Raw genomic sequence first — 13,001 nt, 5'->3', positions numbered from 1 at the left:
ATTCATACAAAGAAGAAGCGCAGGAGCGAGCCAAGGATGACAGCAAGCCAAGCAGGTGGGAGGGCTGACATGCGTCTTGGACAAAACAAACCTAGGGGGTTCGGGGTGCTTGTGCAGTGCAACTTGCTGGTGAGTGCAGTCACAAGAGCCAATGGCAGGCTAGGCTTAGCGGACCGAATTTAGAATTTAGAAATGACGTGCGCTTCATCGTTGCCAGGATATTCATGTCCAAAACTCCAAATGGCATCTACATTTGCCAGTTTGGATTCCAGATGAGTGTTTTTCTTCAAATGTCCACTTTGAAGCCAACTGCGTTGTCCCGTCTGCACTCGTTGAGTGGCGAACGGATAATTTTGCCACCGTGTGTTTGTGTGTGTGTGTGTGTGTGTGTTGGGGGGGGGGGCGTTTGACCCAAACGTGCACTTTTCAAGGACAAAGCTCTTCTGTCCGATCGTACGATCAATAAGTGGTTAACATTCAAGCCTGCAGTCATTTTGGATTTTGACTTTTGGGACTTCATTGCTTCCAAATAATAATAAGCAGAAGCAGAGTATGATTGCGAATTAGCTCTCGCCAAACTCAAATATTGTGCAATGAATGAAAACGTCGCTATATAAAACGGGAACGGTGACGTCGGAGCGCTTTGGTTGAGAAATGTGGCGAAAAGGAGTCAATGGCTCAAATCTTTCCTTATTTGGACATTTTATTGGGTAGTTTGGAGCATGGTCGCTTCTCCAGCCTAAGCATTTTTTTTCAAAACAAAAACATACTGGGTGGGTGGAGGGATGGAAAGATGGACGAATGGATGGACGAAGGGACGTATGGATGGAGTTGTTGTGTGTAACGACTTGCCAAAGAGGAAGTTGGAGCGTCCAACGGAAGACGTTTTAATGAAGGCACTGGGGTGTTGAGTGCGGATGGAAGTCGGCCACGATGCCTCACGCCGGCTGGCGGCGCTTGAAAGAGAATTTCTTTTTGTCCTCCAGCTGCCCGCCTCATCTCCCATAAGCGACTTCCTGAATCTTCTCGCATCGACGACATCCGACACGTCGATAACTTTCCGACGCTCGCGCCACAAAATGAGCTCAATGACGTTTCTGACGTCAATGGCGTTTCTTGCACGAAAATTTATTCTCTTGAAAACATCACATGCAATTAAACCAATAATTAATCACTTTGAAATAGACTTTTTGAACAGGCTCATTGTGTCGTCATATGTTATTGTGGAGCCATTCACACTAAAAATTGAATTCAAATGATTTTACAACTGAAAAACAATCTCCATTGCATAATGATACAAACCGTATTTTTCGGACTAAAAGTCGCGCCAGAATATAGGTCGCATTAGCCATAAAATGCAAAATTACATGAAAAAAAACATATATATGTCGCTCCGGAGTATAGGTTGCATTTTGGGGGGAATTTATTTGACAAAATCCAACGCCAAGAACAGACATGAACGAGCAACAACAGGCTAAACGATAGGTATGCTAATGTGACATAAACACAAACGAAGAGCTGAGAACGGGCCTGACGTTATTCAAATAACTATTACATAAATAACACATTTATAAAACCATCTGTGTCACTCAAATTCATCAAATCCATCGATCGTCCTTTATGTAAACAATGCCGCGTATGCGCCGCATATGCGCCGCGCTGCTGACGTCGGACTTGTAAGTTGCATTTCTAATTATTCCACAGACCCATATAACGATATATAAAGTATATTTCAACTAACTATCATATTACAACAATATTATCAAACCATCTGTGTCACTCCAAATCATTAAATCCATCGATCAAATTCGTCCTTTGTCAACAATGCCACGCGTGCGCCCTGATGTCAGCCTCGTTGTTATTACCAGCTCAGTGGCCTAGTAGTAGAGTGTCCGCCCTGAGACTGGAAGGTTACGGGTTCAAACCCCGGCCGGGTTATATCAAAGACTATAAAAATGGGACCCATTGCCTCCCTGCTTGACACTCAGCATTAAGGGTTGGAATTGGGGGGTCAGATCACCAAGTGATTCCCGAGCGCAGCACCGTTGCTGCTCACTGCTCCCCTCTCCCCCAGGGGATGGATCAAAATCACATGGGGATGGGTTAAATGCAGAGGACAAATTTCACCACACCCAGATGTGTGTGTGACGATGATCATTGGGACTTGGGACTTTATTCCACAGTTTTAGTATATAAATTGTAGCGTTAACAAAGTCGACTTCCAGGCGTGCGGCGGCGTGATCTTCCATCCCCAGAGGTGGCACTTCCAGCCACGGAGGTGGAAGAGAGCTCCATAGAATAGGACCGGGCCTGCGTAAAAGCTATGTCCGAGCCCCATCCACCGTCCCCGGACAGCCACCCGGCCGAGCGCTGGCCCCCGACTTCCATCCACAGAGGTGAAAGAGAGCTCCGTAGAGTAGGACCGGGCGTGCGTAAAAGCCATGTCCAAGCCCCATCCACCGTCCCCGGACAGCCACCCGGCCGAGCACCGCCCCCCGACTTTCATCCACGGAGGTGAAAGAGAGCTCCGTCGAGTAGGACCGGGCGTGCGTAAAAGCCATAATAGTTTTTCAAACCTTCTGTGTCACTCCAAATCATTAAATCCTTCAAAGTCTTCGTCCTCCGTGTCACTTACAAACAAAGCCGCTAATGATGCCGGTAGTACGTGGGGCCCTTCGTTATCTTCGTCATCCCGTGATCGAATCCTTGTCCAGTAAACAACCGCCGCGCTGCTGACGTCACTTGAAATTCAAATTACAGCAATCCCTTGTTACATCGCGGTTCGTTTATCCCGGTTTACCCCTTTTTTTTTTTTTCAAGTTTGAAAATTTGTGAAAAAATTCACATATAAGTCGCTCCTCGGTAGAGGTCGCCCCTCCTCCCAAACTAAGGGAAAAAAACGCAACTTATAGTCTGAAAATTACGGTACATACTTTGTGAGTCAGTGCGTGAAGGGACTTTTTTTTGGTCATTTATTCCGCTGACAGTTGGAGGCTTTGCTTGATTGAGAGACTTCTCTCAGCCAGGAAAATGATCCCACTCACAGTTCCATTTCCTGAGTTGCACAAACTCAACGACGTGGCCTGAGTGGTCGCTCAAGAGAAACGCAAGTTGAGGCTTGGCGTTGGTTGTGTATTTAACCCATCACGTTATTTATCTTTGCCGTGTTCTTTACGAGCCGGGAAGATCGCGGCCGGTCCAGCGGGACATCTGGACCATGTCTGTAGGACAGAAGCGCTGTCAACCTGCTGGATTCATGAAGCTTCTAATGGGCTCACTCCAGCGCCAAAATGAAGCAATTAGATTAGTTCGCACAGCTGTCGTCGCTTTCCACGGGGGGGGGTTGTGTGTGTAAATCCCGGCAAGGAGCCCTGAGGTGTTAAATGTGTTTAATGTTTACATGGCGTGCGCTCTGTTGAAGTCACTTTCCACGCTGCGCTTGACAACATCCAGACGACTTGGTACCGGTTTGAAAATGTGCCGCCAGGTTGGAGAACAGAATGACGTGTTTAACAAACAAATAGAAATGTTTACTCTAACTTTCAGAAATATGAACTGGACTGGACACAGAAAGGCATACAAATGGAAGTCCTGAGAACGGATTGAGCAGCAGTCAGTCGGCAACGACTGGTTCTCAAGCGTTGGGCAGTTTGGAATCACTAGTTCGGCTATTTCCTTGGCCTTCATGTTGCAACAAACTTTGCCTGATTTGCTTCTCGTCATCGGGTTGCTCTCTGCCGCACGGAGATGTTTGCTTTCATTTTTCCTGTGTCAACAGATATGGACGTGTGTGTGAGTGTTTGTGTGTGTGTGTGTGTGTGTGTGTGCGTGCGTGCGTGCGTGCGTGCGTGCGTGCGTGCGTGCGTGCGTGCGTGCGTGCTTGTGTGTGCGTGCATGTCTTTTATGCTTTCTCAGATAAAACATGCCTCTTATCCCGTGTTACCTCAGCTGTAATGGTTCTTTAATGAATATCCATAAACCACAGGCAGGCATCTGGACAGGACACACAGCACATACACACAAACACACAGCAACTAATGGGTCAGATCTTGGTTAGTGGTTGCCGTAGTGATGAGTTAAGAAAGCCTTTAAAGTTGTGTGTTTGTGTGTGTGGTATTGTGTGCGTGTGCATGTGTGCGTCTTAGGTGTGATCTTTTAGCTTATAGCTCGATGGTGCAAAGTTGTTGCTTGGACTGTTCAACTCAAGGCAAGAGCTTAAAAATACATCTTTTCATTGTGTCTTGAATGGTCTCAAGGTTTCTTGGAATCCTGCTGCCTTTTATCATTTTAGCTATTCCAAATGATTTCATTTTAGAATTTAGGTGTAGTTTAGCAATGACAAGTTGACTGAGATAAACCAAGGTCTCCTCTACCAGCCGTTTAGCATTTAGCTAAAAGTGGACTTTTGTAGTGGTCAAGGCATCATCAGCTTGAGCTCAACAAGACTCAATCTTAAGGCAGGTCAATGTCCTGCAGCCATTTAGCGTTTAGCTGAGGCTTGGCCATGAAAACTTTTGGTGGTCAAGGAGTCGTCTGATTTAACAAGATCAAAACAAAGAGCTTGTGGATGTCTTGCGGCGGTTTGATTAAAGTCCATGGCCACTGGCATCTTCCTCATTAATCGGGCTCTCACGCCGTTTGCGGGCGCAAAGTAAAAGCCGCTGAGTGCCAATCGACCGACCGTCTGGCGACCACATGTAAGGTGCTGCGGAGGCAGCCATCATTTGCTTGAGTGCTTTCTATTTGCTTTGATTGGTAGACAAGGTTGGACAGACCACCAGAAGGGACTAAAAGTCAAGACGGTGGGAAAGAATAAAAGGTGGTGGTGGGGGGGGGGGGGGGGAAACGCCGCCTCAAAGTAAGCCAAGCTTGATTGGAAATGTTTCAGTTAATTGATGTTTCCTAAAATAATTCACCGATCATTATTGCTGCCGCTACTCTGTTCACCAGAAGAATGATGAAATAAAAAATGCTACATCTTCAACTTTGTGCATTTCTTGATTTAGATGTAAAGTATTCCGATGCAGGCGTCAATCCATCAAAGTGCGTTAATTGGAAGTCGAGGCTGGAGCTGTTGCTTTTATGGTCAAGTGGATGAATAGCACTTGATACGCGTACCTCAGCCTCATTGAAGATGATGTCATGGCCAACGCCGCTGGTCTTGGTTACGGGGCATCTATCATTCTTGAGCCACTTTCAAACATTTGTTCTTTCAGACGCGTTAATTGCACACTTGATCTCCATTTGCAGTTCACAAGAGGCCCTGTGGGGTTTTTTTTTTTTCTGCCAAAGTATCGGATCTTTTTATGTCAGAGCTCATCGTCATGAAGGTCAGAGGAGCGGAGTGCGGCTAGCGTTGATATTGTGCCCGTAAATGTCTGTCTTGCTCGCTCCATGGTGAGGAGAAGCCGCTCGCCGATCACAACAGTTTAGCTTCGTTCTTGCTCATCATTGTGAAGCGTCAGTGTTTTGCATGAGACAGCAGCGCCTCCTCACAAGGGGCAACTTTGAGCTAGAGAGAGGACGAAAAGTGCCATGCCTAGCTGCAATAAATGATCGGTGGAGCGGCAAGCACTCAATCTTCAAATGAATGGAAAATTATTTGTGAGATGCATTTTGTCATCTGAGCTTCTCAGCCAGAAATACTCTCGTTTTTGCAGACTCATCCAAAGCAAACATTTACTTTTTGACTTGACGAGTAAATGAACCAAATTTACATTTGTGCATTTTCTGCTCGACCAATCTGAACCAATGTCCTGCTTTTGAATAGTCCCCACCCCAAAGTAAAAAAAAGTGATTTTAATTCACTACTTGTCAAAGTCCAGATTTGAACCTTGACCCCGAAAACCGCGACCCACACTAGCTAACTGCTCGTCCAGCGTCGTTGGTCTTTCTTTGAATCTGATGAGGAAGATTCCAACTTTTTGCCTCAAGCAATGAGCGCGCATTTGAGCACACTGAGGCTCTTGTTCCCAAGAGGGGAAGCCTCATTAAGTGCTCTGGTGGCCGTGACCTCATGGGGTCGCCAGACGCAACTTCCCGTGACACTTCCACTTCCTGCAGACTTTCAGCAGGATGTCCAACGCTTTTAACTTCCCAGCGCTCGTTGTCCTCTGTTTGGATGCAATGCTTCTATCAAGACCCTTCCCCTTTAGTGTGTCGTGATGACGGGTCCTTGAGTTACATTAGGCCTTGTAGTCCGTCGTGCGAGTGCTGATGACGATCGCAAATGGCTTTTCGATGGAGAAAAAGGAAGGCCCTCCCCCACCCTCCCTTGTCTTTTATATTCCCCATGACTTCACATTCTAAAATATGTTGTCGTTCAACCGGACAGTGCTGGGCTTTCACAGTCAGTTGTTTCTCGTACACGGAATTTGGCTTTCAAAGAAGGCTTGAGGTATCAAAGGAGGCTCTTTTTTGTTGTGTGATGGCGAAGCATCCGGTGAGGAAGCCAGCACTGGCCTCAAAGTGTCAGCAAATCCTCTGCGTGATGTTGTCTTTTACTGTGCCGATAAAGTGCCAGCAGAAGAGCAGAAACTTGTGTGAACTCTTCACGCTGCAGGGATCAATTACAGCAGATGGGACTTGTGCTATTTGCTGCCGCGCTACTGCCGTCGCCTTATTGCACTGGGACACTCGTTATTAACGACAAAGTCAGAACCCCTGAGTGCAACAGGAGATGCGTTTTGTTCATCTTTTCTGAAAAACAGAAAATACCAGCCAGCCTTCATCCTCCTCTTCCTCCTCAATCCGAAAGTCGAGGCGACTTCTGATCCGTCCTCATGTGGCAGTTTGCGTTCCACACTGAGCTGTCCAGGGCTAATTTTAATTGGGGTGAAGTGAGAGACGGGTAAAGGGGGGCTGCGGATTGCGCCGGGGGTTCGTCGGGAGTGGAGGAAACAGGAGACATGATAATCAATTTGCGGCTGCATCGGAAACATGAGCCACCAAGGGGGGGGGGGGGTCCTCGCTCCCCCGAGCAGACATCCAGATGGCCCCAGGACCCGACCCCCTATTAGTGTGTGTGTGTGTGTGTGTGTGTGTGTGTGTGTGTGTGTGTGTGTGTGTGTGTGTGTGTGTGTCCGTTCGTGTGTGCGTGCGTGCGTGTGCGTGTGTGATGCCATCTGCCTGCAGTTCGTCACTGAACCCAACTCCTTTCAAGTCCAACATCCATGTTGGCACACAATTGTTGATTTGCATGTTTTTGGAATGTGGGGAGAAACTTGTTGAGGAAGAAAAATCACCAGCACTGAAAGCCATACCCTTTGTTTGTCACTTTTCCCTCAGTTGTTTGGGGGGGGGGGGTCGCCAAGTGCAGATAGGCTATTGATGGTTTCTTCTAAAACAAGCCAGATCGCGTGGGTATTCTCATCCTACTACGGCCGCTCACATCCAAGGAGCTCCCCGCCCAAGAGTCAATACCAAATTGCCTGTCGTCTCCTCGCAGGGGCGTCCGGGTACTGCTCTGCTCCGCAGAGAGCGAGAAAGGCGAGGAGGAGCGGGCCTTGCTCCTCTTTGCATTTGCTCTTCTTTTGGGAGAGAATGATGTGCAAAGCTTGTCGGGAACTTAGCACTTGAAAAGCTGTTCTTTGCTGTGCTAAATGAAGCCACGCTTGGTTGTTTTTCTTGTTGGAAAAACAAATTGTTCTCCAAGGCCCTGCGGTGTGGAGAACACAGCAGTTCTAGGCAAAGGCGGTTTTGAAGAGCCTCTCTGAGCCCTTTTCCTCCCTCTTTCTCATATGAATTCTTCTTGTTTTGGAGACATGGAATGGGGATTTTCCTCAGGTATAAACGCAATCAACAATTCCTGCAGCAGCTTGGATGTTGTCTTCTCTCCTTCACTGACCTCTTTTCTTTACGTCTTTCTGCCGTCTGTTAATGAGTCCATCGTCACCCCATCGTCGGCCTCGCCCCCCCACCCCCACCGTGCACTTCTGATCTCCGTTTGCCTGTTTGAAGTATTGCGTCTCATTAGCACACTTTTGAATTGAGTTCATGGGCCGCCTGCTCCCAGATGTTTGTCACGCCGGCCGGCTGGGCAGGCCGAGCGGCCCTCCCCTCCCCTGCCCTCTGTTTAATTGGCACTGCTTCATTAGACGGGGCAAAACTATTTTTGCTCCATTTTCAGCAAGGCAGCAGACGGCAGCGCGAATGCTCGTTAGGGGCCCATCACTGCCAATTAGCGGCAGATGACGTACACGCTGGCCGGATGCGTAGCAAACAAACACGAGCCGCATGTGCTGTGGCCCGCTGTGCGTTGGATACTTTTGTTATCTCTGCCGTTGCGACCAGGAGGTGGGAAGCTTCTGCTCTTCTGCCCTGGAGACTCCAAGCAGCAATTGGGAAAATACATTTGGAATGTTTTTTTCCGCCACAAAATGAAAGTAAACCTACCTCAAATTTCGGTGTTCAAAGAAGAAAAGCAATCAAAAATCAATTTGTCTGAAACTACTGCCCGATGACGGCTGGGATAGGCTCCAGCTCACACGCAACCCCCGTGGGGACTAAGTCGTTCAGAAAATGGATGGATGGATATTCCAAAGTTGATTGACTGCAAACAAAAACAATCCAATTGTTGCTTGTTGTCGACGAGTGCCCAGCTTCAACTTGGCAAGTGCTGCGCGCAATGTTTTTACAAGAAACTCTGTTATTGCTCTTCCTTCTGCGTGGCCAGGCGAGCCGGCGGTGGCTCGGGAGAACAACTGCCTGAACGCGGCCAAGGCCTGCAACCTGAACGACACCTGCAAGAAGTACCGCTCGGCCTACATCGGCCCGTGCACCAGCCGCGTCTCTACTGCTGAAGTCTGTAACAAAAGGAAGTGCCACAAGGCCCTCAGGCAGTTCTTCGACAAGGTGGCGCTGCACACGCAGCATTTGTCAATTCCTTTTGCGCGCTCGGCCGTCGGTTTGATTTCATTGACTCAACCGTGTCAACGTCGGGTTTGCAAAACCAAACGGTCCTCTGCGATGCCATTTGCTTGAGAATTGAGCTCATGCTAAACGTTGGGCTTTCTTCACAAATTTAGCTGAACTCACGACTGACTTTGAAAAGCAAAAGCCCGCGAGGAGCTGCCGACCCGGCTGTGCACCCTGCTGAGTTTCAATGGGGATTTAGTCGTCAAATGACAAAAGCTATTTCTCCTCCCTGATGTTACTTCCGTGTGCAACGACTCGAGCGAGAGCAATTGTTGTAAATATCGAGACGGAGAAACACAAGAGCAAAGAGAAAGTGCAGGAGGGTTTTGTCATCTGGTTCAACGTCGTTGCGGTGGCGTTCTGTGTGGACCTGTTTCAAATGTGCTCAACATTTAACGGATTGGCGCTCATTCAAAAAAAATTCCTTTGAATGCAAAAGAGACATTTTTGCAAATGGAAACAGGTCAAATAAAAAAGTGCCGCATGTGCCGTCCTCGCCTCGCGTAAGCTCTGAGCCCATCTGAAAGACGAGACTTGTTGCGATTGTGCGTTTGACGGCGTCAGGTTCCTCCCAAGCACAGCTACGGGATGCTGTTCTGCTCGTGCCCGCTCAGTGACCAGACGGCATGCTCGGAACGCCGGCGACAGACCATCGTGCCCGTCTGCTCCTACGAGGAAAAGCAAAGGCCAAACTGTCTGGAGCTGCAGGCCACCTGCAGGACCAACTACATCTGCAGGTGCGCCAAAAGCCTTGACTTTCATCACACCATCATCGTTTCAAATATGTCTTTTTGTCATGATTTCCACCGCAATCAAGATTCAATCAGATCAACACAAATGATGAAGTGTTTGTCAGTGGTCATTTGAGCAATCATTTCATTAGACCCGAAACAATTTTAGGAAATTTGAACACAAATTAGTGTGTGTGTGTGTGTGTGTGTGTGTGTGTGTGTGTGTGTGTGTGTGTGTGTGTGTGTGTGTGTGTGTGTGTGTGCGTGCGTGTGCGTGCGTGTGTGTGTATGTGTGTGTGTGTGTGTGTCTGTGTTGTGTTGCACAGTCTCCAGAGCCTGCGGCTTGTGGTTCACCAGAATTAAATACAAGCATCATAAATGAGATCCATTTGGACCAAGGCATTGGCTGAGACTCGTATGTGCACACACACAAACACACGCACACACATACAAACACACACACACACTGACTGGGCAGTAAATTCCAAAGTTGCGTTAGCGTCGCGTCTTGCTCGGGTGCCGTTACACACTTGGCAGTCCATTTGTCAGGTGGCGGCGAGATGAATTGAAGTCTGGCATTTTGCCTCCGCCTCCCTCGCCATATGTCGCCCATTTGTAAGATGCTCGATGCTCTCCGCTGCAACCACCTGACGGATGGCAGCTGACAACGTGCGTGTGGCGTTCGCCCGCTACATCGCGCTTCCTTGATATTTTTCAGAGGTGGGCACGTCAAAAAATTTTGTTGATCCGTCAGTCTTCTGTTTCAGTCCAATTTTTCTTGGAAAATCCGGTCAATTTTGCGGATTCGACCGTAGCTGCTAGCAATGGAAAGCCAAAGGGCCTAATGTTATCTTTTTGTCTGTGTTTCAGGTCGCGTCTGGCCGACTTCTTTTCCAACTGCCAGTCAGAACCGCGCTCTCTGTCGGGCTGCCTGAAGGAAAACTACGCAGACTGCTTGCTGGCCTATTCGGGCCTCATCGGTGAGTCGGTGCTTGGTCGGGCAGGTGGTGAGACGCAAGGTTCTCAAGGATGGAGCTTGGGATACATTCTCGCTTGGGTGGTGTGAACATCAGAGCAGTGAAGTTCTCGCATGCCCCGGCATGTGGGCAATGAGAGCCGCAAGTCCTGATGGACTTTTGTGCCGCGACTTAACGCTCGCAAGGAGCTGCTGTAAGCCTCAACCCGCACTAGTTGCTGATTATGAGCAATATTTTTGTTAACTGAATTTAAAACACGTTTGGAATCAGACATGGATTTTGCTATGCAAGTGAACTTGTTGGCAAGCTCCGAGGGACTTGAAGCAGGAACTTGCGGCAAGCTCCGAGGCACTTGAAGCGGGAACTTCCGGTTGCACGACCCTGCACAGTCAGCAGGGAAAAGTTCTCTCAAGTTTCTCAAATCCTCATGGAGCACCCTCATGGAGACCACCCCACACCCCTACCCCCGCTAAACAATGTCCTCATGTAGCCCCCACCCAAAACAAAGGACTCAATGGTCTGGAGCCAGGCCAGCAACAGGGAAGGGCCTTTTGAGGGGAGTGAAGAATCACTGACTGAAGCAATTTACTTGCTCTTGTTCCTTCACTCCTCTACTGCCCTCCACTTCCTGCTCACACACGCACACAGACTCACACACACACACACACACACACACACACACACACACACACACACACACACACACAGACACACTGTTGGCAACAATGCACTAAAACTGCTGTTATTCATCAGCACACACACACACGCACACACGAGTTGTTTGAGCGTGTCGAAAAAGTCTTCCATCTCAAATTTGAGCCGACAATGGACATGTGCTTCCTATCATGCTTCATGTTCAATGTTGGTCTTTTTGAGGCATGTTGGACATACGGTCCAGCTGGGCCCATAAATACATACTGCGGCACGGACACAGTTATTGTCCATTTAGCTCCAATGGCCACCTCCCCGTATTTGAAATCAAAGCAACAAGACGTGCTTTTGATGGCGTCACATCGGAGGCGGTTTGCATTCGAATGGGCCAAACATTTGTTCACAAAATGGCTCCCCAAGATACTCATCTTTTTCTTTGGCAGTTTGTCTTGGTTTGAAAAGGCAACAAGGTGTGTGTGTGTTCTGGCAGGCACGGTGATGACGCCCAACTACCTGCGCTCAGCCAAGATCAGCGTGTCGCCGTACTGCGACTGCAGCAACAGCGGCAACGACAGAGACGAGTGCGACAGGCTGGCCACCTTCTTCACGGACAACACCTGCTTACGTGAGTCCACCAACAAATCACTGGCAGATGCGCTTTGAGAGAAGCCGACGCGGTTTGTGTCTGACAATGCCTTCTGCTTTGCGGGAAGCCAACATTAGAGCTTTAAAGGAGACAATCATTTCCTCGTAACAAATTATCGCGCTACAAGAAAAGGCGACAACAAAAGAGTAGATCGGCGCCAGAATTTTGCCTGAACAACAAAGCAAACAAGCAAGGTCACGTCGTTTTCTGCAGCGCTTTGGTGCTGCTTTTTGCGTGGCAACTTTTCTTTCCTCTCTGCTGTGCAAGTGAGATGATCCGCTATTGCTGACCAGCTCGATTTGATCGATCCCCGAGGAAGTCAAGCGTTCAAACATGCTACGTTTACGTGAGGACTCTTGAATTCTTCTCCGGCAGAGCGTCCCGCTCCGGTTAAAGGTTGGAAGCGGAACTAACTCAAAACGGCCCATCTCGCTTAGCTCGAGTTCACGCGTGTATTCGGTCAGGTGTGCGTGATCATATCGCACCACGCCTTTAGCTGTGTGCGTCCGCAGGCAACGCCATCCTGGCCTTCGGGAATGGTACGGACACGGGTTTGTGGCAGCCAGCATCTCCCGCCCAGACTGCCACCACTGTCGCCTTGCCACGCCAACGCGGCCGCAACAACAACCTGGACAACCACCTCAACACCGACGGCGGATTATATCACTTCTGCGGCAGTCTGCAGGTGCGTGTGCCTCCATGTGTGCGTGCATGTCCGTGCGTGCGTGTGCGCACGCGCACGTGTAGCTTGCAGAGCGGCGATGTTCCCACCAGCGGGACTTGAGCTAGAGTAGCTGATGAAACGGAGCCCCAGCTAGCGGCAATTGTGCCTCCGGGCGGGAAGTCTGGCGGTGATGTCAACGGTGTTAGCGGCGGCCTGCCGTAGCGACATCAGTCAACCCGATGGCCCCAAAATGCAACTCACATTTGGCATTTTCAGACATCCTTTATGCTAATAAAAAAGGCACAAAACAATGTGAAACCGATTCTGCTCATTCTGTCTTCAAAAGTTGCAATAATCACATTCTGGAAGAAATAAGAGCTTCATTTTCCTTCACCCCAAAAAAATTGTATCAGAGA

General features: G+C 48.7%; 1 protein-coding gene across 4 annotated transcripts in view; it reads left to right on the top strand.

Moving 5' to 3' along the window:
- The window catches only part of gfra1a (gdnf family receptor alpha 1a), a 38,570-nt gene that overhangs the window by 20,739 nt on the left and 4,830 nt on the right, over positions 1 to 13,001 (top strand). For all 4 annotated transcript variants that reach the window (XM_085921803.1, XM_085921800.1, XM_085921799.1 and 1 more), the window contains exons 4-8: positions 8,675 to 8,853; positions 9,481 to 9,653; positions 10,518 to 10,627; positions 11,766 to 11,900; positions 12,434 to 12,606. In XM_085921803.1, coding sequence (XP_085777929.1) covers positions 8,675 to 8,853; positions 9,481 to 9,653; positions 10,518 to 10,627; positions 11,766 to 11,900; positions 12,434 to 12,606 — 770 coding nt within the window. The remainder of the gene's footprint in view (positions 1 to 8,674; positions 8,854 to 9,480; positions 9,654 to 10,517; positions 10,628 to 11,765; positions 11,901 to 12,433; positions 12,607 to 13,001) is intronic.

The sequence above is a fragment of the Syngnathus leptorhynchus genome, chromosome 10 (genome assembly GCF_054491065.1).
Source record: "Syngnathus leptorhynchus isolate UIUO chromosome 10, UIUO_Slep, whole genome shotgun sequence".
Lineage (NCBI taxonomy): Eukaryota > Metazoa > Chordata > Actinopteri > Syngnathiformes > Syngnathidae > Syngnathus > Syngnathus leptorhynchus.
This window is presented reverse-complemented; position numbering and strand designations above follow the sequence as displayed.